This window comes from Mugil cephalus, chromosome 1 (genome assembly GCF_022458985.1).
Source record: "Mugil cephalus isolate CIBA_MC_2020 chromosome 1, CIBA_Mcephalus_1.1, whole genome shotgun sequence".
Lineage (NCBI taxonomy): Eukaryota > Metazoa > Chordata > Actinopteri > Mugiliformes > Mugilidae > Mugil > Mugil cephalus.
This window is the reverse complement of record NC_061770.1, coordinates 48,978,371-49,005,745: the sequence shown is the minus strand read 5'-3', so window position 1 is coordinate 49,005,745 and position 27,375 is coordinate 48,978,371. Positions and strand designations below refer to the sequence as shown.

The window sequence follows — 27,375 nt, the reverse complement described above, 5'->3', positions numbered from 1 at the left end:
ATTTTTTGAATTTATTTGCTCATCAACCACAACAGTCCTCTACAGTTTCTTCAACTTAGTATTCTAAGTTGACAGTGACTTAAGAAGAAAGAGTAACTAAGAAAAAGTATAACTTCATTGAGCCTCAGAATGTGATCTTCTAAGGTCTTTAGACATGGAAGACACAGTGGTTGCATTTGCTCAAGCCAAGATTTGCAAGCAGGAGTTTTGAAGCAGTTTATTTTGTTTTATTTTTGTATTTTTTTGTTTTTTTTGTTAATTTGAGGGGGTGGAGTGCTTGCTGTCATCTTTGAGGCATGTTAGATCAGGAGGCTGGTTCTGTCATGTGACATCACTGTTGGCCTTTTCAGCCGTTACTCCTTTGATTCTTCCTCAAATTGCTTTTGTGTGAAAGCTCAAGAAATTCCAAATACATGAAAGTATTGTTACTGTTTGACTCTCCAAAACGTAAGCCAAACACTTTCAGTCCAAAAATTATACCAAACAAGGTCACGCTAACCACAACAATACATTTTGTGCCTTGCACAACAGTTTTTAATGTGGCATGCTCAGAAACAGCTTCCTGTCTTCATTGGCAGAGGCTGGCTGGAACTAGATATTGGGCTTTAAATGCGTACAAAGATAAAAAAAAATGAACAACTCGTCTATCTAAATGGTTGACCTGTTTCCTTTCCTTTTATTGTATCAACATTTCCGTGAAGCTTGCGTCAAATGTCAGAGGTTCCTGGATTTTCTGGATTTTTGTGAATGTAGTGATAACCTAAAGATTGTGTTTGACGTTTTTTAATGCCATTTGTGACGTCTATTTACCCCTTTAGTACGTCTCTAGCCTAACCATTCAAATGTTACAAGAAAGTGCCAACCACATCTGTGCAGACACCTTATGTTTTCCAGTTTTCCATTAGTTTTTGATCTTCTCCAGAAGATAATTCCTTTGTGAGAACATACTGCCATTTTTTCTTTAGAGTATTTCACATTTGGCATAAATCAAAACTGTCTGCATCACAAATGGCAAAGTGTGTAATCTCAAACTGTACGCAGGCTTATTACCATGGTGGTTGTGTTTGATTTTCTTTCAGCTTAAGGTAGTGTTATTATGAGAGGGATGATCTAACAGAGGACAAGGTATTGCATTGCGACAGGACCCTGCAAGCTGCATTCAACTTGTTCCCAACAAACAACAAAATCAGCACACAACCATAACAGGAAAGTAACAAAACTTAGTCAAACTGATCAGGACAGAGGGAGAAAACAAGAACAACAGGAAGCTAACATTGAAAACCCACACCATGACATCCTGTATGCTGAATAAGTAAGAATATATTTTTATGTTTACCTGTAATTACACCATACATATTTGGAATCTAATCTGATGAACAACAAAAGCGAATTATTTCGTTTTCAGATATTATATCAATACAGTTCAACCATCATAATCTCATAGTACATATTTCATTCACATTATTTCACGCCATCCTATTAATAATGCGTCTACAACTCTGTCGTCGCTGCTGTCCATGATGCTTTGCACGTACATCATCTCACTTCTTGGTGGACTTAAACACTGCAGGACTGTTAAAAAGAATTGCCTCTCACTTTCTACAAAAACAGGATTAAATTTCTTTTTGAAAACAGGAAGCTCATGTGTGAGTTGGGTCTATAATATTGAGATCAGAAAGGATATCCGGCTGTACTGGTTTCATAAAGGAAACAAGAAAGATAATACCTGCAAAACATTGAGGATGTTCCTTTTTTAGACAGTGGCCCATGAGGTCAAACTCTTGAACTCTTAAAGTCCCAGAGATAAGATTTCAAGCTGTTGAGTTTGAAAAACACACACACACACAAAAAACAAACCTTATAAAAATCTAAACCAGGGGTCTTCGACGTTTCCCAGGCTCCAAACTGATATAAAGTACCCCTACCTACTATATTAAACTCGGCTTAGGGCTATTTATAAATATACATTATTATTATCATTATTCTGCATTCAACATTAACTTATTCAAATAATACACAGGTTCAAATGTTCTTTTTTATTTATTTTTATTTCAAACATGCACAGTAGAGTGGTGCAACTGCGGTAAACATAAGCATACCTGGCAGAGTCAGCGTGTAAAATGGCACCTCGTGATTGGCTCAGCAGCGATAGGATCGGGACCTACTGTGTACACGAAGCTTAGATTAACAATTCCATTTATCCCTTTACTAAAATATGTTCGATTCATGTTAATGTATATTTATAGAAATTTCAAATTGTGTGGGGAAAAAAACATGTCTAATCAACCAAAAATTTTGCAGACCTATGACCTTAACCATCCACCAGTCATTTAACGTTTACCATGACCGGGATGATGGAGAACCTTCATACACATACACATTAGCACCTTAAATTATTCCACATAAACCTTCAGGTGTAAATAACACTCTAAATTAAAGTAACTGAAAAGAAATTTAAAGTATAAACCAATAAATAATAATAAAAAAAGGGCAACATATCTGTAACAGTCTCATTGCATTCAGGCAAAACAACAGCGGAAAACTTGATCCTAAGTGGACAACACAGTTAGTAAAATATAATCTGTAAAAAAAATATGTATAAATAAAATATTTCATTTGGCAGTATTTTTTCCTTGTTGTTGAATAAGAACAGGCCTCCAACATTTGAATCTGCCAAGCTTCTTGATCTCTGAAGAAGACATATATTTGAATTCGGTTTCTTGAGTTTTCACTCACTTTATTTATGAATTTGTCATATTTCACCTTCCATATGATCTGAACAGCATGCTAGACCTACGTATAGGCATTGGCAAGACCTTCAGATCTTTCTCATGAAATAAAAAACAAGAAGAAATATTCACAGCATAACTGATAAAGAAGGGGAAAACTGCTGAAAGAAAAAGCAACTAGGCAACTCATGCACTCCAGAGATAGAAGATGGAAAATCAGCCCTCAGTCACAGTGTCTTTCCTCGCTAAAGGGCGACATCAGTGACATGTGTGAGCCTGAGATATTAGTCAGATGGCGGTTAACGGTCTTCAGCATTTGTGAACTACGCTATCATGCCAAGAGCTAAAGATGTCAAAAAATATGACTCAAATTTCCTGTGACCTTGTTCCCTTTTAACTCCAGTTAGTCTCACAGAACATCTGTTGACAGCTTTGGCCCTTCCACTCAACCACATGAAATTTTGCAATGTAACAATTTCAGCAGAGCATTGTGAAAAAAAAAAAGGGGTAGTGATGCACATAACGGTGAACCAGAGAATGCTTTGGTGAAATGTTTGTCATGCAATGTTCTGTTCATGTCACTGAACATTCATTGCATCAGCAACAGCATAGCTAAAAAACAAAACAAAACAGATTTTCTAACATTATGAAAGCTTAACAAATTCCTTCTTAGCTGACTTAGACTTAAACTTAGACAGATTTCAACGATCCACGAGGGAAATTACTTTCCCTTGTTAAATTAAAGTAAAATAAAAATACATATTATCTAGCAATGATCATGTCTCTGAAATCAGAGCAACATATGCAACAACGTCCAACCTTGAGCTTCTTATAACAAATGCTTAACTATAAAATATGCAAACAAATTCTATTTAAATATCTTTTTTCTGGACCAACAGTGCAGCAAGTTTAAATTAACATATTAATTAGGTGACAGCTTGTGGAAGACTTTAACTTCCCATAATCGGCGGTTTGGTGTGTTTGCTTTCTGTGTAAAGCTAACTATGGTCATTCTTCCATAAACTCACTTCTAATCATTTTCCTTTCATGAAACAACAATGAACTCTGGAGTGGTTCCACACCAAGCATTTTTCTGGCTATTTACACTCTCTGATTACATCTGTGTAACTTTTCGTGGTGGAGTCCGCCCTTCCTGCACTAGATTCAGACTGCCTGTCCAGAGATTCACACGAGATAAACCATGTATGTAATCCAGTGTTTGATCTCAGCTTCATTCTAACTCTAAGCCTAATGGGATCAAGCTGAATAAAATTAAACTCTCAAAGAAAAAAAAAAGAAGAAAAAAAATGTGTCCAATTCTGAATTTAGTCCAGGCAGAATAGTTTAAATGCCAAGATCAGCAGTGGCCAGAGTCTTGAGTTCAGGCGCGTCCGCCTCTCTTCCCGCCACGCTGCAGCTCCTCTCCTTGTTCTTGCCTTTGAAGGGCTTCCCCAGTTTGACGGACAGCGTGTGCAGGACGGAACTCTCATCCGGCGAGGAGCTGCTGCGGCCGCTGCGGGTGAACGTGGACGTGCTTCTGCTCTCGGAGTTGGTTGCCTCGAAGAGCCTGCCCATGAAGCTGAGCCCGGCCTGGCGGATGTGGGAGCTTCCGGCAAACACGTAGAGGATGGGGTTGACTGCGCTGCTGAAGTAGGCGAAGGCCGTGACGTTGGGGCGGGCTGTGGCGGCAGCCTGGGTTACTGAAGTGCTATTCTGCAATAAACCGGCCACCTTGGGGATCGAGGGGAGAATAGGTCAGTTGTCAAATAAAAGCCAGTATTCAGTATGTTCACTGATGTTGGCTCGGCAGCATGTAAATTTCACTTATTGCTAACTTTGGTGAAACCAACATCTATTCTGCATATACATGTGTGTGTGTTTGTGTGTGTGTGTGTGTGTGTGTGTGTGTGTGCGTGTGTGTTTCACTTAAGCTAGTGGAAGGACCTGCTCAATGAATGTCAATAACTGTAAAACCAGTGTTTCCATATCCCTACTCCCGCCCATACAATACTGATTCCACCAATTAGACCTTCTTTTCAAGAAATACCCCACATTCACTCACTAATAAATAACACCTCAGTTCCTCAAATGACCACTTGGGGCTACTTCCCAAAGTGAGCCAAACCGACAGACCTCCCATTTAAAACATCCAACTTTTAAACAACAACTTTTTAAATAAACATTTTTTCGACCTGGTACAAACCAACATTTTGGTCTCTTTAATTCATTTCCTCTTTCATGACAACGTCATGAATTTTCTATCTGCATTGGAAGGGAGTCAGTGATTATGACATAACTTAAAAGAAATCTTGGCAAACCCCGAACCACATGCCTGAAACTTAACCTAGTATCAGTTTCTATACCATGTGGGTTAAACTCTGTTGGCGTAAATGCAAAGCTTAATCACCTCTATGATGTTGACAATGTGATAAGGCAGCCAGAAGACCGCAAAGGCACTGATGATGAGCAGGATTAGGCGGCTGCCCTGTGCCCTGCGCTGAAACTTGGCATTTTGCAGTCGGCAGAGGACGGACGAGTAGCAGGAGCTGACAAGGGAGAATGGCACCACGCAGCCCATGGTGGTCTCAAACACGTACTGGAAAACCTGGTGACCATTACTATTCCAGTGGTACAGACTGCAGAATCTCAATGTGATGTTGTGTCCGATTGGCTTATTTATTATACTGTTGGAGAAGCAAAGACAGAACGAAGGCAGATGAGACCATTGTGCATCAAGTTTGTATGGAGGTTAGGTAATGGCAAAAACATAAAGCAGCAACCAAACTCATAGAAGAATTCCAAATAATAAAAGTATGTGAGTACAGCTCAGCCTTAGAAAACATCTTTCATGTTAAATACTTGACTTCACAGTTTTGAATCACGTTTGCTGATTCAAACCTTTTTAAGTAGCTATGGTCTATTTTGTGATGAATAAACTTTCATATACTAAATATACGACTTACTCAGTTGAGAGCAGATCTTTGCTCCTGACCATTAAAATTAAATAGGTACTAAGGAGTCGTTTTTGGTCTCACCTGCGGTAGAAAGGCATCGGCAAGGACAGGAGGAACGCCAACACCCAGACGGTGAGCAGTAGAACCATCAGGGAGCGCTTGGTTCTCATTCTCTGGGACAGAAAAGGCCTGGTGACAGCCAGCCAGCGGTCCATGCTCATCAGACAGATGAGGTAGATGGACACGTACATGTTGACATTTGACAAGTAATGCACCAGCTTGCACGCTGCCGAGCCGAACTCCCAGTCCAGGCTGGATAGGTACCGTATGAAGAGAGGGGCGCTGAGCAGCACGAAGGCGTCCGCCATCGCCAGATTCAGCACCAACAGACATGTCACCGAGCGTTTCTTCACTCGGCAGAACACCGACCAAACCACAAACAGGTTCCCGGGGAAGCCCAGTATGAACGCCAGCGACAGGATGCCGATGCCGACCTGGGCCGAGACGGGCAGAGAGAAGGACTGCTGGACAGTAGTAGAGGTGTTTGCGCTGGACGCCATCATGAAGGCCTCTGTTGAATTTGGCTTTAGCAACTGTAAGACTGACACAATTCTGCTAGGGACAGAGAAGGAGGAGACAGGATGCACTGCTGAAAGATTTGTGAAATCTGCGGGTAAATCATTGTGCAATCTTTGTTCTGGGTTACTTTATGCCTACACAATCTGCTCTTCATATTAGTTCAAGAGAAAGGAGTTATCTTTAATATTTAACAAATACTAATCCATTTTAGGTGCACAGCCAACACAGTGAATATCTTAGAGGCAACCAATACTGAAATTTTTAGCGTAATTTTTAAATGTGGTTTCATAATATAGATTATATTTTACTACACGCAGTTTGTGTTTGTTCCTTTTTGTTAATAATTCCAAAAAAAGAGGGCAGAGTTTAAGATTGCAAGGATTTTATTTTACGTTTTAGAGGTGTGGGTCATCAAAATAAAATGCGCACAAGCTAGCTCTTCCTGTACTTCCCTTGTCCAAATAAGTCTGAAGACAGAGGTCTTGTGGAGCAGCGTAGGATGTGTCTCAGTGTCTCAAAAATGAATCTGACAGTACTGAGCTGTAGCACATAAACAAAACCCACTCTGCTCCCTAAACTGAAGTGTTCCCTGTAAGGTTGTTGTCTTTGCGTTGAAAAGCAAAATTTAATTCACAATCTAATATTAACTTTTTTCAAAGGCAAAGAAATAATTTTTAATTGTCTCAGTGATATCATACTAACCTTCCACCAGGGTTCTCGTTCTTAAACTGATCAATCCTCCTCCAAAAATGTCCATCTATTTTACTCCTTGCCCGATCTCCCCAATTTTCCTCTCCACTTAGAGAAGTTGAGAAAACCACACACATGATATATCTGTTTAAACATTGCGCAACAAGGGTCATGTGAGGGGGAAATCCACCAACCACAGCTTAAGCTGGCCTGGTTTTGAGGCAGCTTTTGTTCCACCTCCACTATTATGTTCTAATAAACGGATGTCTTAAGCACCAGGTGACGCTGAAAGCCACACCAGCTTCACAGGAAATGTTAATTCGATATTTGTATAGCCACATTTGCTCTGCCGTCATCCAGAAAGCAGACACTATCAAGCTAATGACTCTAATGCTGTTTCATTATGTCAAATGTTTTGACGGGTTTAAAACGCACTTGGGTGACACACTGAATTAGTGGCTCACAGTGAAACCTAAAGAAGCAGATAAAGCATAGTCATAAAATGCTGTGAAAGTGCTGGGGGCATGTGTTTTCTTTTGTTGTTTTTTTCTCTTTCACAGATGATGAACATGATGAACATGATGAAACAGCTCAGCATGTCATCATCTGGGTGAATAGTTGAGGGTGGTGGAGGAGGTGGGGGGTGACAGGTAGAGGTATTCCAGTAAACCGTCAGGACCTTGCTGATACATGTGTTTTCAAGTCACAGCTCTGTCTTGTACATTGTCTTCTCTCTTGCACCAGACTTTTTGGCAGCCACTTGCAGCATATTCCTCTTTTTTCGGCATGGTAACACTGACGGACAGGATGTATCCAGTTGCATAAACGTGTGATGTGTCACGACTAATGCTTTGCATAATTTTGTGTTTTCCCTGTTTCTTAGGTTTTTCTGAATGCAGGCTCAACTTTCACCATTAAGACGTTCCAGTTTAGAGATGGGTGACTGATCTGCACAAAGTTTCCTCACCAATGCCACAGGAATTCTCTATTAACATTCCAACTACACAGCCAGCTAGCTTTCAGCTTTCAGCTTTCAGCTTTTCGGATTGTGGAATGTAGTCTTTCCTCTTTGCTGATTCTGGTTCTTCGATCTTATTGGTTGATGTCAGATGGGAAGGCAGGGACTGCAAGTACCTTTTTGGCCTGCCCGTTTCTTCTAACCAGATAGTAGCATCCTTCAGATGATTGTTTTGATGTAAGGCATCTCCACTTTAATAAAGTGCCGGTATTTGACCACCTGGAATGAGCATATAAAGAACTCTTTTGGTGGAGTTGCAGTTAGTTGGTCAGGAGAGTGGAATATTTAGCTGGTAAAGAAAGAATATTCAACAGGACAGATAAGAAAGGCTTACTTTTGGACTTAAGGGAAGGTTATGTAAATTTTTTGGCGTAATTTTGTCTAAATTCAATAGCAGCCTGTGAGCATATTCAAGTGCTTCAAATTCAAGTGCTTCTGCGCCTCCTGGCTGTGTTTTAAGGTCAATAACTGTACTGAAGTGTGTTTGTCTATAAATTCAATTTGTTCATAATAGAAAGGTAATGTACTTTACCTGAGATTTGGCCTTGGTGTGTAACTGAATAATTTCTCCACTGCCATGCGCGCTCACATGGAGGAGGAATGAGTAGAACTGCGGCATATAAACAAGAAGGGGGTGGAGGGAGGATCGCAGGTTTTACATACCTTGCCTTTAATTTAACCTTAACTTGGTGGCCAAATATACAGCTTAAGCAAATTCCAAAATAGGTTCTCTCAAAAATATGAGAAAATATGTGTATATGTCAGGGTTGTGTTAAAATGACATCACAAAAAAATAGGTTGTACCATGTTGTATTGTGTCGTGTCGTGTCCTGTCGTGTCATGTCCTGTCGTGTTGTATCGTGTCGTATCGTATCGTATCGTATCATATCGTATCGTATCGTATCGTATCGTATCGTATCGTATCGTATCGTATCGTATCGTAACATCACAGCAACAGTGAGGGAGTATGCTGACTCACATTTGTTAATAGTATATATTGTTATCAATAGTTTGTCAGCCTTACTCAAGTCATGGCAGCTCGACTATATAACAGCAACAGCATTATGTATCAGCTTTCTCAAACATTTTCTTTTACAAGTAAAACAAAACAAGTAACAAAAGACAAATCTTAAAAAAAAAAACAACAACAAGCAAATCCATTAAACCTGTACAGAGCACCACCTCAACATCCTGGATAATACTCTCTAAAGACAAACTGTGTTCCATTCAGAGCTGGGCGAGGTTCATATCTTTATAGTTCAGATGATCTGTTGAGAGGCTTAAGCATTAGCAAAAATATACCAGTGTCCCTTGGCGGCAAGCTGTTCCAGCAGCACTATGCCAAGTCACATCCCTTTTAGAGTTTGTAGCAGTATCACCTCAGCTGAACATATTTTTGAACCGAAACATATCAAAGTCACTTGTGACTGGATGGAGGAGAGATTTAAAGCCCTGCTGGTTCAGGAAGTAGAAGAGCACCACTGGGCCCGTAGCTTCATTCGTCCTCTATTTACCATTCTTCACTGCTTTGACATTATGGCTCAAGTTGGTGGCAGAATCAGGATCTTTATCTTTTAGCATGACGCTGTCTGCCTCTTTGTCTTTGTCCCGGCTGTTCTGGCTGTTCTGCCGGCTCTTCCTTGTTGCAGAGTCGATCCCTGTGGCCTCAAACAGACGAGCCATGAAGGCCAGCCCTTCTCGTCGGATGTAGGACTTTCCTGCGAAGACGTAGAGCACCGGGTTGGCACAGCTACTCATGAAGGCTATGGAGGCGGTGACGGCGCGACTCTTCTGCCATATTAAACCGAGCCTGGTGGGAGAAGAAGTGAGGAAGGCAGGTAAGAAAATGGCAAATGATTGAGAAAAAACAAAACGCTAAGCAGATTTTTAATTTCTTTTGAGAGTAGGATGAAAGGCTGACACCATATCTTAATTAAGCCAATTATCTAAGCTTAAATCTTGAAAGTAGAAGGAAGGTACTTTATCAGCTAGTATTACTCTATTTAAGCTTCTCTTTTTAAAATTAAACAAACTGTTAGATATTGCCACTATGTATGAGACCATCTGCGAAGAATTCTGTTCAAGATCTGTAAGACTATGGGAAGTGACCACACCCAGTCAACAAAATGACAGCACAATATACTGTACATTAACTGGGGCTGGTCATGATTATAAGTTTAGTTCTTTTCCGACCATGACTATATTAAAAGATGGGCAAATCCTCCATTTTGACAAGCTCCGTAAGGTTGCTGCTTGGTTTCAACGCTGTTCTACCAACCAGAGGGCTCTTAACTTCTGTCAAATACCAACTTTCCATAGCCTTGAGGAGGTCCATTTCCAAACACTTTGAAAAACTGTGGACTTTTAGTTTAGAGAATTGAAAAGTGTAATTGCGATTTTTTTTAACAAAGTGAAAATTGTATAATCGGTATGTGTGGGCACAGAGAACGTAATCATCATGCGTGAGATTTCCAGGTGTTCTGCTAACAGCACAGCTGTTAACATTAGCTGTCATTATTTGTTCCACATTAGTTCTAGGCTCTATCATTTAATCTCTCTTTATCATTTAATTACATAGGTTTTGAATGGTGTTACCCACTGGAACAGTCTTAGCAACCTAGCAACAGTGCTATAGGACCTCCAGACTTGATGGAGGGTAGGTGGTCAGCAGACCGATCAGTACTCCAACAAAGGATCAGTCACATAGACAGATAATCATGTACATTTATGTTGAAATAAAAGTCTAAAAGGTTCCAAGCTGCTTGCTAAACTAAACCAGTCATTTCCTGACTCTTGCTTCATGCTTATTGCACTCATATCATCTATCAGTCCTCTCATTTAACTGTAAGCAACATACGACTTTCCCTAAAGTTGCTTGAGTAATGCATAGTGTTGGGTATAATTCAACTTGCAGATGATTCCATCATATTCCTCAAGAGGTCAAACCAGATCCCTCTGGTTATCAAAAGAATAGAGGTTTTCTTTAAAGCTTCTGGTCTTCACCTGAATTTTAAAAAATGTGGACTTATGGCTATAAATGACCATCCACTAATAGTTCTATATGAGATCCCAGTTATAAAAGAAGTGAAATATTTGGGGGTGCTCATAACAAAACACGTTAAAGTTAGAGAAGATCTAAACATTGTGTCTACTAAAAAGAAAAGTGAATCGATGCTTAACTCCTGGTTACAAAGAGACCTGTCATTATTTGGACCTATCTTGATTACTAAAACTGAATCTTTATCCTGCTTACTCAATTGCTATCTGTGATGCTTTAATTAAATCAATTAACCAAACAAACTTCAACTTTGTCTGGAGAAATAAACATCAGTATCTCAGGAAGGGAGATCATGTTTAAACTGATTATGAGGCAATGAATGGTATGATAAAAACTAAAATGGTTAAAGCAATTCATACACAATACAAATGGTTTCTGGCTGGAATGATATATATTGTTCAAAAGAAAATCATTGTGTCATTATGACTGGCTAGAGAGAGGTGTTTGGTCTATTTTACACCTGATGGATTCTAGAGGCCAATTTCTCCAATATAATGAATTTAAGGACAATTTAATATAAATTGTACTAAAAAGCAACACTCTGCGGTGATTAAAGCCATACCACAAGCAATGGTGAATACTGTGAGAGGCATGTTATCGTATATGGGTTTTGTACCACAGCTGCCTTCTCTTTATATTGATCACATTCATTTTAAAAATAAAAAATGTACAAATAAAGTTAAAAGATATGCTCTCACTTATGAAATCGTCCCTGTATTGGGAAGCCAAGGACAAAAAAAGAGATATGCTATATAACACCTTAATTATTTTAAGAAGCATTTTATCCATAGATGCAGATTTTCAAATGTCACACCACTGTTTTTAATTTTTATGAATGAGCTTATTAATTTTTTTAAAAAAACTTTGAAACATAAAAACTAAACAAGCCTTATGTGTTTACAATAGCTTAATTACATTGATTCCTGATTAAATCTCTGACTCTGACTTTTTTTTAAATTAGTTTTTTATATTAATTTCTGTTGTGTTTCGATGATGATTACATGTTTTGCTTGGTCTAATATGCTACATTTTGTCTGGAATATCTGATTGACACTGACTTTGTAATGCCAGAATTGGTCAATAAAAATAATTTAAAAATTAAAAAAAAAAAAAGAATCACAGCATTAAATGACCAACTGTGACACCGCCTCATCTTCACCTCATGTCTTCCCAACTGTACACCATGAAAGATGGTTACACAAAACATCCCTATATAATACTGAACCCATGCAAATGATGTTTGACTTCCTTCCTCGCTCACCTTGCTTTTGCTTTGTCATCTTGAGTCAAAGCCCATGCAACCTGAGGACGATACAAAATTACTTTGTCAACAGCAGTGAAATGATGTGGCTTCTTTAAAACTTTAAAGTGTAAAACGTGTAACCTACTTGCACCATGTTGACGATGTGGTAGGGCAGCCAGAAGAGGCAGAAGGTCACCACGATGGCCAGGATCAGCTTCTCGCTACGAATCCTACGGCGGAATTTGGTCTGCCGGATCTTCCGCAAGATGCAAATGTAGCTAACCACAATGACCCCGTAGGGAATTAAAAAGCCCAACACAAGCTCCAGCATGTACTGCAGGACAACCTGTGCATGGAGAAGTGAGAATAGAGGAACATTAAGGGGATTGTGTAGCCACGTTGAAAAAGTGTTTTCTAGTTAATGACAGAATGATGATATTGTCTTCTTAACTCACGTGGCTGTCCTCATCGTGGAATGAATCGCAAACCATGGCTTCATCCTTTTTCTTCACTTTTCTGAAGATAAGTGCAGGAACGGAGGCGATCATAACCAGAACCCACACCACAGCCAGCACACGCAATATTTTCTTGCGGCTGGTGATAATACCGATGCGCTGAGGCCACACCACTGCCACCAGCCTGTAGATGCTCATCAGCATGATGAGCTGAATGGAGGCGTACATGTTGGCCAGACACAGGTAGAAAAGGATCTTACACATTATATTCTCAAAAATCCAGGTCTTCCTGACCAAGTAGACAATGAAGAACGGGGTGAGAGCCATCAGAGAGCCGTCTGCAATGGCTAGGTTGAGGATGAGGAGGGTGGTTACGGAACGTTTTCGGGCTCGTGCCATCACGCTCCAGATGATGAAAAGGTTCCCAGGGAAACCCAAGAGAAAGACGAAGCTGAGGATGAGGGCACCCATCGTGGTGGCAGTATTGTTGGCCACAATAGACCCATGTCCTGAGTTGAATGTGTTATTTGTGGACGTATTATTGCTCATTCTGGTCACCTGCCAACAACAACAACAACAAATGGTGAATGATTTTCATTGACATACTCTTCTTAAGAAATTTCTGAGGAGCAGCTTCACTGAGGACTGCTTCAAGCTCGCTGTGGGAAAGAAAGATACAGAAAGTCTTTCCTTCCCGCTGCTGTTAGGCTCCACAATGAAAATTCTTAATATGTGAAACATTATCACACCTCAAGGTTCAACACAAACACCACTCACTACTTACTTTGTACTGTGTAATATCCGGCAATCATTATCTGTGCAATTCAATGATTTTATTGTTTATTCTATTCTATTTTTATTTCATTACTTATCTTTTACATTTTTTACTTTTTTATTTTGATATAGGCAGAAGGAAGAGATGTCTGGGCGGCTTCCCATCATTTCTTACCTACTCCTGGTGGCTAGGCTAATTAGCTGGTGTTTTTGATTGTTTTACTTCCGTGGCTAGTCTAATTAGCTGGTGTCTGACAGTGTTTTATTTTGATATAGGCAGAAGGAAGAGATGTCTGGTTCGAGGCAGAAGGAAGAGGGTTCGAGTGTAGTCACATTCCCATCATGTCTTACCTACTGCTGGTGGCTAGGCTAATTAGCTGGTGTTTTCTAGATTTTTGCCTTTAATTAAATTAATACCATTAATTTTCTGCCCCCATGTATGCTGCTGCGAACTGCAGTTTCCTCATTGTGGGACAAATAAAGGTTTTCTAATTCTAATTTAAAAAGATCCACCTTTCATCTGACCCAGGAGTCAGTTAGACAAGTATGAATTTCGTCCAACAAAATGTGGGAGTGTGGCGCAAGTGTAACAGGTTTTAACGGGGATTCTTAATTCCTGAACAACGAGACCAGACATGTGAGCAGAGCAACAGTCACAGTGTCAGGATTTGAGTAATGATTCAGGTTGAGACATATGGGCTTGTGTTCTCTTTAAGCCTGACGAGGCATTTGTTGCAGCATCTTGACATAAACACTATTTGCGTTTGTCATAATAAATATGTACGTCTGTGGTGTGGACACCCCTTTCGAGACTTAACATGGACTCACTTGCTCACAGAATGGATTTATTATATTTCATTGCTTTTTTGAAATTTAATCTTTAGATATCGAATGTCTGTTTCTACGGGATTCAATAGAATATAACATTTTTAAGCCTATTACACATTTATTCAAAGTAATTTTTTACTTATTCCACTGCATGGAAGAGTAGACCTCTAAAAGCCTGAAAGGTTTAATCACAGTCTGTATTTTACTTAACTTACTAATCAGCAAATCTATTCAAATTGTGTAGTCTATTATTCATTTCCAGTTAGTCAGTCAGAAACTCTTCAACTGAGTTTGATATTCATTTTAACCATGTAACGTGGACCTTTTGTCTCCCTCTCCTGGTAATAAAACTAATACCACAAACACAGCTTATGCTTTTCTTATTTCAGAAATAGTCCGACAACAGCATGCAGCACCAGTAGAAAAATTCATAGAACCTAGGTTACATCAGTAACCCTTGTTTCTCCACCATACCTACAGTTGCTGTCACCTACTCCATCTTGTTCCTCTACACAGCTCTGGCTAAAAATGGCTACTGGGGCTATGGTTTGTGGGAGTATCTCAAAGGAGACCAGATTCAAAAATTCTTGTACACTGAAAGATTTACTTGGAACTGGTTAGCTTAATCGGCAGTGTACAAACTTGATTGGTAACTGTAACGCATGTTCCTTTCATTTTAAAAGTTGCCCACTATAGCTTTAAGAAAAATAAGAACCAAAGTTTAAAGATCTGTCTCTTGAATAGCCGCATGTACTCTGGACTTAGTGCCCCCAGCCCTGTCCTTTTATGCACAAGCAGTTGCACTTTAATGTACAGTACATATACAGTTTCTACAACCAACTGGAAGCCATTCTAAATATTTAAGAAGTGGAGTTGTGAAGTTCAGCTTTATTTAACCCATAGACTGCTAGACTGCCAGGGAAGATACACTATATGGCTCACAGACCTATCTCCATTTACTGAAGAAGAAAAACAAAACAAAACAAAACAAAACATAGTAACATGTCATGACTAGTTCTTGTATCTCACTGTTGATATTAGAGCACTCCTTTTAGACTGTTGACAGCCAACCACTGTCGGTACTCCTGTGCATATAATCCAATATTCATACCCATGTCTGCAAAACAAACTTAACAACAACAGATTTTCGTTAACAACAAATATGGATCATTACAGAGGAAAATAGTGTGTAAATGGCTGTACTGGTGCGGAAATGCTCGGCAGGGGAAATGACAGGTACAAACACAGCTGAGGCAGAATGATTACACCCCTTTTGTTGTGTTTTAAGCACAATTTAATACTGCTTCTATAGTGAGGGCCACGCTGTTAAAGAGGAAGCCTTTTGTTTGTATTGCATGGAGTTTCATTCTTGGTTTGATTCATCCTTTTTTGAATTTGACAAGTAAATATTGTGATGTGCTTCCATATTTAGTGTCTCGTGGTATTTTTTTTCTATTTTTAATTCAGTCTGTTATTAACAGCTCAATGAAAGAGGTGGATAAGTAAAAAAAAAATATATATATATATATAAATCTGGAAGACATTTGCTATATTTACATGGACATGAATATCACAATCAGATATGAAAGGATATCACAAAAATCCATGTTTTCCAGAAGGTTATCAGTCAGATTGAGAGATGGTGTAAATCCCTGAGAACCTCTTCAGTTGGAAGATAATGCTCGATCTGATTAACTTATCAGAATAAATACACTACCCATGAAGGCAGCAGAACAGTGAGCAGTTCAGGCAAGTTTTTGAAAACCCCAACCTAAGCCGTAATCGTTTGCAGCAGTGCTGTTAAAAACATGAGCCTGTCTTGGCTATCTTCTTCTTCTTCTTCTTCTTCTTCGTCTTCTTCTTCTTCTTCTTCTTCTTCTTCTTCTTCTTCTTCTTCTTCTCCTTCTTCTTCTTCTTCTATTGTGCAAATGTCATCAATTAAACTGAGGCAAAATGACTCTTCTTCTGATACATACACGGGCAGGACCGCTGAGCCAAAAAGTGTTCTTCGGTTAGAATTTTTTGCAGCTTTTTAACGGGTATACAGTGTCCCATTATTATTGTATTTTTTTAAATGAGGTACGCTTGAATTCAAAATAAATTTAGGTTGAACTGAATTTTTTTTATTTATTTTTTTGCAACTCTTGGAAGGAGAAAGTAAAGTTTTACAGTCTTTACAGAAAAGCTGGTCAAGCCACGTTAGCAGTGACATAAATGCAGCAGAAAATAACTACTATGTACTGTTTCATAACCCAGTAGCTCATGTTATTGTCCTGATATCATTTCCACTAAAAGACAGAGTTGTAAAACCTAAAGACTACAAAACCTGACGGCCTCAAAAGGTGTGTTTGTGTGCACTGTGACTCACTCACATAGCTACAACATTGCACCGGTTACACCTACAGAGCAACACCATGTATAAAGAAACCATGCCATATAAAGAAGTAATGCCTGACTACACAGTAGTCAGGCTGAGTTACCTGACTGGGTTGACAAATCATAGGTTGTATAAAAGTGAAAGTGCTATATGTGTAATGCTATATGCTGTATGTCTGATCACAGCCGCAGATCTCTTACAATATTCAGAAGTGAAAAAAAAAATAAAAATCAAAGTTTCTCAAATAGTGACTACAGTTGATTGCACGAATGTTGTTGGCTGACATCGAGTGCAGTGTTGTGGCTGACAGACACCGACACTCTTGACTGGAAGACAGATAAAGGAGAGACAGACTCACCAGGTCATTGACTGCAAATCCCAACACAGGAAAAACAGGACACCATCAGCTGGAAAAGGAGTCTGAAACTGTCCATGGTGTGTTTTCTTCCTTTTCTTTTTAGCATTTCTTCTGCCCACGTTTCCCTTCACACCCACTCACTCTCTTTCGCTCTTTCTCTTTCTCTCTCTTTCTCTCTCTCTCTCTCTCTGTTCATTGATTTGTCATGCTTGCTGTAACCTGTGAGAAAGGTGTGTCTAGTTACCTGGCCTGCCTCTGTCCTGCCTGGCAGTCTGTCAACATCCACACATGCCGAGTGAAGAATTCCATCTGTGAGCTGTCAACGTAAAGGGTTAGTTTACCTAGAGCACTCGTTTTCTATTTCTGCTCAGCCTGACTGTCATCTGATGAAAGCATAAAGTACAAGAATCATTGGACCTGTAATAATCCTAAAACTATAGGCAAGAACTACCAAGAGTTTAAGATTCTCTCTAGAAAATGAATGGGGTTACTGACCATGCACTAAGGCCTAGGCTACGATACAAGCCCAGTGACAGTCACCAACCACTGGCCCAGGGACCTGTTCAAGGCCACAAAGCATGTTCTACCGGGTTGTGAGGTTCCTATGACTGTTCATCATTCTTTTCTTTCATCTATATTGTCAAAGCATTTCTTCATCCTATGTAATTTAGTTAGTCCTTGCATAGCTTAAAAGGAAGAGAGGTAAAATAAACTACAAAACCGCCCAGGTTGTGTCTTTATGTTCGTGTCATGTGGCGTGAAATATAACAAACTGTTTCGGTTCGTCGAGTTGACAAACTCGACTTATGTTTCACCTGCATCTGCTCGTTCTTTGTCAATTGTTTTTATTGTTTTTATGAATCATTTTAAGGCATTAACATTGACGTGTAGCATGTTCTGCGGCCGGCTGCTCCGCTGTGTAAAGCATGACTGCAGGCCCTTCTGCTGTGAGGCTGTACAGCACACTGGACTAATACAAACCTCTCTTCCATACGATATGTGAATTCAATTGTATTTTTTCCCTTTATTAAATCTCCTGTGGGATCATGAATTTATTGCTTCTTCCCATTTCTAATTTCTCATTGTCATCTCATCATCATTTTTTATACTTCCTAAAATGTTGTATATGTTACGCTCTCCTGTGTGTTTATTTTATCAGATCATTATTTGATCCAGTCTTTCTCATTTTGTCTCTTCTATCTATCTATCTATCTATCTATCTATCTATCTATCTATCTATCTATCTATCTATCTATCTATCTATCTATCTATCTATCTATCTATCTATCTATCCATCCATCCATCCATCCATCCATCCATCCATCTGCACTATGTAGGTGTTACCCCACTTGTCAGCAGCTATTGTCAGGATGCAGCGCTTGCAGTGACCTGCAAATTGCTCATTTCTTTTCTTGCCTGCCGGCAATCAAATTCCTTAGATACAATCAGCCGACAAAGGCAAAAGGAGCTTTTTCCATGGAAATCAGGCAGCATAGATCGATGCCATTGAGGATGAGGTTTGATCAACAAAAGCTGATGGATTCAGGTTTTCTAAAACAAGTACTGAATATCAGTGTATTACAGAGATGATCGTGGTGTGAACTGAATAGCAGTGGAATTTCTACTTCTTCCAAGTTCCAAGATATTTTGGAATATATTTACTTCTTTGCAAGTTCTACAGACTGCCTCATTTACACGCACTGATCCAACTGGAAGGAGTTATCAGTCAGGGAGGAAGGGAAGGGTGGTGTAAGCCTTTGATAATTTACTCAATGGGAAGATATAAGCGTCTAATAAACACATAAAAGCTGATCTTTCTTTCCTCTTGGAACAAATACATTCTTTGTGTGCGTGCTGTTTGCCCCACCTGGGGTAAACATCAGGCGGTGAAGCTCCCAGCAAGGTCAAAAGCACGTCATTTATTGTCCAAATTGTGAAGTGACGTGTGGAGTTTTTACCTGACTAATAGACACTTTCCTTAGAGGTTCGAGGTGGAGACCAAAAATGGAGCTAAAAGTGTAGAGCAGGATTTTCAATTCAAATGACCAAGAACATGAAATAAATGCTTTATGTATTATGTATTATGTTGCTCTCGGCTGGGGAAAAATAATAATCACCTCTTGTACATGAGTGGAAATTTGGAGCTGCCCAGTACATTGCACACTATATTCTGACAGGTGAGTTATGTTAGTTAATGGACTTAATGAAGTTTTCAAAATTTTTATTTTCATGGAGAAAATCAAGATGAATTTATCATATATGGTTCCTCGTCCTTAAGTGGTAAACAAATACAAACATGTATTTAGACCACTAGAACATAAGTTCTGATTCAGGCACTTGTCAGCATACATATAAGGACACTGCTTCCTTGTAACTAATACATCAGTTATACGTCATGCAGAGGTGGACATGGACCCTGAAGACACATTTGACTCTGATTTGACCTGAGATTGTTTCCTTGATCTTCTCTGATTGGCTGACTGAAAACCACATGCTTCTAAACCTCGCCTAGAGGCACAGGGATGCTATTTAAAATGTGTGCTCAAGTTACCATATATGGCTCCTTATCCCACAAAGGTTTAACCCCATCCATTTATTTTGTTTTCTACCTCTCATATCTTCTATTACAGTAACCAGGGAGAAAGAGCTGAAGCTTCCTGAGATGTTCCCCCAGCCTGACTCTGTCCCTGGGTTTGTTTGCATCTGAGGACCATCATCCATCCATATGGCCTTCCACCCCTCTCACCCCCTTTTATCCAAATACACATATTTTCAAGAACAAGCTTAGGAAAGGTATGTTATTCCTTGTTCTTCTTTCCTCAGTGATTTTTTGCAGTCACTAAAAACCTGCTTACTATTACAGCTCTTCAGACAACACTTCTCAGTGAATTAATGAACTCCATTGGTTTTCCACACCTTGATGACTCAGCTCCTTGTCTCTCTGAAGGATTTCCTTTTGACTCAACAAGATGATTCCAGAAAGAGGCGAAATGGAAGCCAAAAGAGAACTAAAACTCATTTGTGACGCTTATGCTCATAGGCCATGCAGCAAACCAGCTGTGCCTGCCCTCTACACTGAAAGAAAAGTTTTTATTGAACTTAGTTTTAAAATGAGGTTTGAACAAAAGACCAATCAAAATATAGTGCAAATCATTTATTTGAAAAATAGCAATAGACAGATAAATAAACCTAACCAGAGACAGTTATTTCAACAGACCGTGTGTACTGCTGAACTTGTGTTTTGTGTTCAGTTTTGTGTAAACAGCTATCTGGCATTATATCTGTTAAGTGCAAGTACCAACATCTCCTCTATCAGTGTTTTAATTTCACCTTTACCTCAGCCCGCATGTTGTTCCTCTACGCAGCTCTATTAACCCTTCTCTTTCTCCTCCTGATCCCGAAAACTCCCGGTGCAGCTTCTGAGGGAACTGTCTGTGAAAATTCTCAGCGATCCAGCTCATAGTCCCATCTAAAACAACGCTAAACAAAATGCAGCTGGACTGGTTTGAAGTCACGGTTTGGTGTCAGCTAATCACGAGGCGGATTTGGAGTTTCAATTAGTTCGACACGCTTGGCAAAGAAGACACCGCTCTCTGGTTCTAATAGAAGAGGTGCGGTTAAATGCAACAGGTTATTATCATCATAATGACCTGCTCAGGGAGAACTGTGTTAAAGGGCAACACCTCACAAGATCAGCTCAGTTCTGCGTTTAACTTGTTTAGAGTTGCACAGTATTACGTCCTCTGCTGGTGACAGTTTAACAATATTGTACATTGCATCGTGGTAATGATTGCAGCTAAAAACAGCTGTTAGTAAAGGATTTAAACTTTTTCATTAATATTTTATCCATCCAAACAAAAACAATTTAAGCCCGTATGTGTCAATTCATAATCAAAATATATCTAGATCTACATTTTCAAAAGATCAAATGCGTTCATGAAGTGAACCAGAATGGCCACCGCTTGACGCTCTTCTCTATGCTGCAGCTTTAGGGAGCCCCCTGTTGGTCAAAGCCTGCAGGTGCAGTGTAATAATAATAATCCCATAACATAACGTAAACTAGTTCCCCTTTGCACAGGTTCCACGAGATGCTGTGATGGGAAACATGTATGAAATATTAAATAGAGATTTTAGACCATGTTGATGAGATCATCGGACATTTCTGCAGATATGTGGGCTGCACATTAATGCTCCCGTTCTACGCCCTCAGACAACAAAACTATTAGGAAAGTTTAGAGGTTTTTAGAGGTTATTTGTTTTCTTTTCTCATTTAAAGCCCCAGCTGTCCGCTCTACTGCATCTAATGGGGATTGTGCATCCTGAGATATGTCATGTCCAATAGCGCCTCCTAAAGCTGCTCCTGTTGCAGCCACAGCTGTCATCGTCACGCCTGCTACCACTCCAGCTGCTAATGCCACATCCCCTGCTAGGACTTTTTTGCCTAGATTGATAAGTTGTGATGGGTTGACAGCTGTGGTCACTTCTCTCACCATGAATTCCAAACCAAAAAAAGCTCCTAACAAAATCCCTGTTGCAGTCCCTGCCAACTGGATCAGAAATCTGTTGGAGACTTTGGTTTTAGCCTGGTTCCTGATCTCCTGTGGTGACAGGTTTCCTGACGAGCGTCTGATGACCTCTTCCTCTATCTGTATTTCTTTCTCAACATTCTGGATCATTTCATTGCTGTACCACCTTCCGCTGTTTTCCATCACCATCTTATCTATCGTTTTGAGCAGCTCCTCCACCTGGAACTGGTTGCTCCTGTACTTGTTCTGCTGCTGTGGGCAGTCCCAGTACCTGTTATCAAAGACGTGGCACCGTCCGGCACACCGATCTACCAGGTCGCTCAGGTTCTTGTTCTTCTTGACGAACTCTTCGATTTTCATCTTTTTGGGAAGCTGGTTGCCGTGAGTGAAGACGATTACAGCGTAGTTTAGAGCATCTTCAGAGAAACAATCGCATATTTTCTTAATTAATTCTTTCTCCTGCTCTGTGTATTTATCCACTTTGAGCACAATGAGAAAGGCGTGAGGCCCTGGAGCGCACTCAGTGATACAGCTCACTATTTCCTGCTTTATATGCTCTTCAGACCGTTCTGTGTCGAAGAGGCCGGGGGTGTCGATCAAAGTGATGCTTCTTCCATTGACGGATTTGGTTTTTGCTTCACATGCAGTTGTTCCAGAGTTGGGAGAATGATATGTGGCAAACACTTCCTCTCCTAGTATGGTGTTAGCCAGGTTGCTTTTCCCAGATCCAGTTTTTCCCAGCAAAACTATCCTTTTTGGAGTCGACGCTAGAAAACAATAATGACTGTTAGGCACATAGTCTTTTATTTGCAGAGTTATTTCTTCATGCTCTTAGCAAATAGGGTACACTGTCACCATTTTTGTACAGTCTGAATGTTCACTAGGAATGGTTGATAACTTATCGTACACGATATATCGCCAAAAACAATCCCCACAATAAGAATGTGTCATCTCGTGATAAATGTGATAAATGCAAGTTGATGACGTAGGCGTACCCCACTCATAGCCATTGCTAACGGCTAATGAGACTCCTCATCAATAATATGGAACTGGTTCGGATATCATAAGGTAGATGTGGAAAAAACTTGTCCCATATGCAAGCTTTACAAAAAAAAGATAATGGCAGAAGGTTGGCAAAACAACAAATTTTCCACGACCTGAAGTACGACCAGCGGCCAGCAAATGAGTCAGGAGTAAGGAGACACATCCTCCCTTAAATTAGGATGACCAGACATCCCTGATTTCTGGGGACAGTCCCCGTTTTGGCTGACCTGTTCCCTGGCTAAAGCTGTCCCCAATTTTAGCGTTTTATGAAGAGAAACAAAATGTTGCGCGCAGACTACAGCAACGTTTATTACGGCTGTCAGTCGAGCTGCTATTGACATTACAGACATAGCAGTTTAAATAATATAAATAAATATGTCAAAATATACGAAACAGTAATTTTCCCTGATTCTTCCTTTTCATCTTGATAACATCTTAATGACATGTAGTCACTACAGTTTTCCTCACAAGTTCCTCCATAAACTTGTAGTTGAGCAGCTTATTTGACTATGACTGGTCAGTATCCTCTTAGAGCTTAGAGAGTCAGACAAAAACATGGGTTGGGATTATCGTTATCACCAGAATAGTAACCCTGTTTTTTTTTTAGCCAATATCGCCCATCCCTAATGTTCATAGCAAGTAAAATATGTAAAAAACAGATTCAGCTAAAAACACTAAAGAATTAAAATTGTATAATTTTCTAATGCTATAAATGCTCTTTAATGATCATCAATTCTGTGAGTGACCTCCACTCACCTTGGTGTTGTTGGTATTTCAAAGTTTCCTGCATAGACTGGATAGCCTGCAGAGACAAAGGAGTTTGTTACCAAATCCAATACACAATAACATGATGAAGAAAAAAGTAGATCTGGTAAACAAAGTCAGTTACTAATACTCCTATAAAGACTTTGATAAGGTTATATCCCTTAGTGCCATATTGCAGGTAAATTGGTTTACTCAGGTACAGGCATGACTGTTTGCATTAATAATGATCCAAGTCTCTTATCTATGTCTTACAGTATTTTCTGCTGAAGACTGAACATCACTTGTAAACAGACAGTGTGTAAGGAAGGACATAGCTTATTTCTCTTACCCAATAAGACTCTTCGTCATCTGGGTGGACGACAATCCGGACCAGGAGCGGTGTACTGCTCACAAACGCACAAACCTCCTCCAGTAAAACCATGCCTGCCACGTCGTCAGGGAAACGCAGAGCAATCCCACTCCCTAGAACTGGAAGAGCGACAGATCCAAAGCCTCTGTTCACGCAGGAAGTTAGGATTTTACGGATTCCCAGTCTGAGGACCTGAAAAAGGTCCAATGTTGCTTTTAGGGACAGATGTGTGAAATGCATCAGATAAGATAAGAGTTAACACACATAATGAAAATATTCTTTGACTACTGTTTCACCTGGACTGCAGTTTGTTCATCATAGCTTTCGTTCTGGTGAACATTCCAGGGAAAAAGATTGAGGAAGAACACTGCATTAGACAGAAGTCCGGACAAGCCCTCCACCAACACTGAATCGCCAGGGAGAGTTTCATCCTCTGATTCCTCTGTAAACCTTGTAGTCAGCTGAGATCCAACTATTTTGTGTAAAGTGCTTCCAATGCGGGTGGAGAGAAGATCGTGTCCGACCATGGGAGACACCAGGGCATCCACCTGGCAGGACAGAAGAGCAGGGGATGTGGTGTAGGAAGAAAAACACAAAAGTTTATTTTGATTGTAACTGGTGGGTCCAATGGATGTTTGAGAATGGGGTACCAAGCTCAGGAGCAAATGCTCGACTACACAACATGTCCTTTAAGTTCGTTATTGCTCTCAACAACTTATAAGAAATAAACCTGTCTTTTTGGCTGCTAATTGCGACATATCAAGTTATAAGTTAAGCTTGCGTATTATTGGGGCATACATTCGTTACTTAGTGGAGTTCTTCACAGAAACAAGGTCTTGTCTGAAAATGTCTAGGGTTTCTCACCTCCTGGGTCTCGATGGTTCCCTGAACGATCTCTACATGGACAATGCCTCCAGGAGCTCCAGCAGTGGCTCCTCTTGGTGCATCTTGACCAACAGCATCCACGTTCATCCCCAAATGACTCGGCAAGTTTAACCTGTCCTCTATTTCCATCAACCTGCTGTTCACCTGAGAACGCTCCCCTACAACAACAGCCACCCCAGCCTCGCCGTACACCCCCACCTCGTCAGCGCTCTCAGGAGAGCTGCAGGACTGAAGCAGAGCTGCAACTTTGCGAGGGTCAACCTCAGTGTGGCAAAGGTAGCCATCAAAGACTTCATCTACCTCAGCTTTCCAGTTCCTTCCTTCACCTAGAGGCTGAGCTGGCCTCCTGACTAAAACCCTCCCCTCCTCTGGGTGGAGCTGGGCAGAGCAGGCCACAGCAGAGAGCTTTTCCTCCACTTCTCTCTTGGCCATGGAGCATTCGTTCAGGTAACGAAGGAGATGTTCATTAAGGTGTGGCTCATATTCTTCCTCAGGTGATGGAAGAGGTGAGGGAGGGCCAGGGTCTGGGTCCTGTGTAGGTAAGACAAATTTAAACAGTTTAATCATCCCTTAATGATTCTATAAGCAGCCAAGTTCAGTTTATAAGGCAGATACTATAAGACACAGTGACCTCTTCTGGAGCTGTGGGGCTGGGAGGATCGAGGCTGGCTCGGACAGTGAACGCAACACGACCGCCTGGAAGATCCACAACATGCTCTGATCTCTGAAGGACTGCCTGCTGATCTAAGGCACAACCAGTCATGCAGTGAGTTTAACACACTCTAAAAAATGCTTCATGGGGTTAGTAAGTATACCATAAAATCAAGATAAACTGGTCTAAACCGGTCTAACTGAAAAATAGCCCCAACTCAAAAGTACAAGAACTTTCAACAGACATTTCTGCCTTTAAATTCAAATGAATGTCACATTTCTGTCAGTCTGCCCCATAATTTGAACACAATTAAAATTAAGTTTGCTTAGCTTAGATAAGCTGGTAGAGGACTACGCAGGTCATGTTCCTTGTACTAAAGTAACTATAGTCTTACTTCTCACCTCACCCTCTCATTATTTAATATCAGAGGATAATATCACACAAAGAAGTCTAGGCATATACGCCCTCGCATACAAACCCTTATCTCTAAATGTCTGCCCACAAACAGAATCACAATGCCCTGCTAAACTTATGCAAACTTTCTTGTCTATAATTATACACCGATTTTTCAAGTTCAGTCTACCGAAGCAGTTTGAAAAAGTGTCATTTTACATGTCATTTCCAGTTCATTATTGCCATGTAAGTCTGCCACATGATAAGTGCGCCTGTCCCTTTAACTGTCAGCGACACAGAAACCCGGAAAGCAAGTTAAGTTTCGGTTTCCCGTCGGTTTCTTGTTGCGATCCACGAACAAATTTCTAATAGGAATCACTGAACGTAAAAAGAATATAAAACCAAATAGCCCAGTTTAAGCATATTAAATTGTGCATTTTTATGGTATATCTATAATTAATTATAATTCAAATGCATATGAAATTTAAATATTATTATTATTTTTTTTTTATTATTTTTTACTGCGACCGTCAACAGCAAACAGCAGTAAAATTAATTAAAACGTGAACAGATCATTTGTGTGTCTCCGTGACCCACCTTTCTGATGTCTGAAAGCTATTGTGTAGACGTTTTCCTTGACATTCTCCACCGGTCCGCAGTCTCCACCGCCAGATCTGCGCTGAATACAGAAATATCTTTCTACTTTCTTCCTCTGCTCTAAGAGGGGGATGTGGCACTCAAAGAAGACCGGGTACCGGTAGATATCCGCCATCGTCCTCCGGAGGGAAAGCTGCGAGCAGAAAGCTCGACAACTGTCAACAGCGCAGGACCGCGGTCCTGCTGTTTTTAGGGCGAGTGAGCTTTGACACTGGGGGAACGTTTACGCGTACGTGACATCCATCTCCAAACAACTGCGGAAGAAGAAAACAAGTGCGTCCTTCTTGTCTCGTTGAATCACATCTGTAAAGTTTGTACCTTAAAGGCAGGGGACGTTTTTAGTTTTTATTGTTTGTTTGTTTTTGGTTTTTACGTCATTTTGATTTCGACCAATCGCAGGCCACTTTTTTTGTTGATTTGATGACATTACGTAAATCGTGCGCGTTAACTGGAGGAGGAGTGGAACTGCTGCGTGTACAGAACCGCGCGGGCGGGGCTGTTACCTGGGCTGCGTGTAAATGGTGTACCTGTTTTTGCGAAAACGAAAGCGAGGCAAATGATGTTTGAATCACTGTGTTGTGTTTTCTATTCACAGGTGAAGCTTTTTATGTCTTAGATTAGAGGGAAGAAAGTGGTTCCGTTTTGTGTGGCTCATCAGTTTTGTGTTATTGTTGCTACCTTAAAATGAAGGGTCCCCATTTATTTTGGATTATGTTTTCTGACAATGAGCCCTTTAAGGGGGCTGTAACGCCAACATTATAATTTGTAATCTGAGTCAGTTAAACCTCAGAGAGTTCAAACTGTGGACCACTGGACCAAGTTCACCGTGTGGTAAAATTAACAACCATTAACGCAGTGAACATAAAAATATTAAAGTTGTGCGAAGGTTACAGCCTGAGCACCGATTGTAGTTGAGGGACTCTCATAGAGCAACTGAACAGCTTGTTTTGCTTCAGCTATAATAAAACAAACTGAACCTGCCATAAATAGTCTGGCATGGTTATCTATGATCAGATGATGAGCCTGTTTGCTCTGTAGCGC

General features: G+C 40.2%; 3 protein-coding genes across 5 annotated transcripts; all 3 read right to left on the bottom strand.

The window, feature by feature from the left end:
• Nucleotides 1–2,711: 2,711 nt before the first annotated feature.
• Nucleotides 2,712–7,156, bottom strand: ltb4r (leukotriene B4 receptor). 2 transcript variants are annotated; one of them, XM_047581214.1, is made up of 4 exons: nucleotides 6,965–7,156; nucleotides 5,765–6,298; nucleotides 5,137–5,413; nucleotides 2,712–4,460 (listed from the first exon to the last, which is right to left on the bottom strand). In XM_047581214.1, the coding sequence occupies exons 1-4, from the start codon at nucleotides 7,123–7,125 to the stop codon at nucleotides 4,074–4,076; spliced, it is 1,359 nt and encodes a 452-aa protein (XP_047437170.1). In that variant the 5' UTR covers nucleotides 7,126–7,156; the 3' UTR covers nucleotides 2,712–4,073. The 2 variants fall into 2 exon arrangements, with proteins under 2 accessions (XP_047437170.1, XP_047437179.1); XM_047581223.1 differs by having other exon boundaries at nucleotides 5,765–6,295; nucleotides 6,965–7,142.
• A 1,463-nt stretch (nucleotides 7,157–8,619) lies between these two features.
• ltb4r2a (leukotriene B4 receptor 2a) lies at nucleotides 8,620–17,276 on the bottom strand. The gene is made up of 5 exons (XM_047581245.1): nucleotides 17,064–17,276; nucleotides 12,727–13,284; nucleotides 12,417–12,617; nucleotides 12,290–12,330; nucleotides 8,620–9,780 (listed from the first exon to the last, which is right to left on the bottom strand). The coding sequence occupies exons 2-5, from the start codon at nucleotides 13,273–13,275 to the stop codon at nucleotides 9,477–9,479; spliced, it is 1,095 nt and encodes a 364-aa protein (XP_047437201.1). The 5' UTR covers nucleotides 13,276–13,284; nucleotides 17,064–17,276; the 3' UTR covers nucleotides 8,620–9,476.
• A 2,926-nt stretch (nucleotides 17,277–20,202) lies between these two features.
• Nucleotides 20,203–27,375, bottom strand: LOC125005656. 2 transcript variants are annotated; one of them, XM_047581146.1, is made up of 7 exons: nucleotides 26,275–27,375; nucleotides 25,264–25,376; nucleotides 24,612–25,163; nucleotides 24,044–24,295; nucleotides 23,727–23,939; nucleotides 23,390–23,435; nucleotides 20,203–22,356 (listed from the first exon to the last, which is right to left on the bottom strand). In XM_047581146.1, the coding sequence occupies exons 1-7, from the start codon at nucleotides 26,447–26,449 to the stop codon at nucleotides 21,296–21,298; spliced, it is 2,412 nt and encodes an 803-aa protein (XP_047437102.1). In that variant the 5' UTR covers nucleotides 26,450–27,375; the 3' UTR covers nucleotides 20,203–21,295. The 2 variants fall into 2 exon arrangements, with proteins under 2 accessions (XP_047437102.1, XP_047437113.1); XM_047581157.1 differs by lacking the exon at nucleotides 25,264–25,376 and having other exon boundaries at nucleotides 26,275–26,420.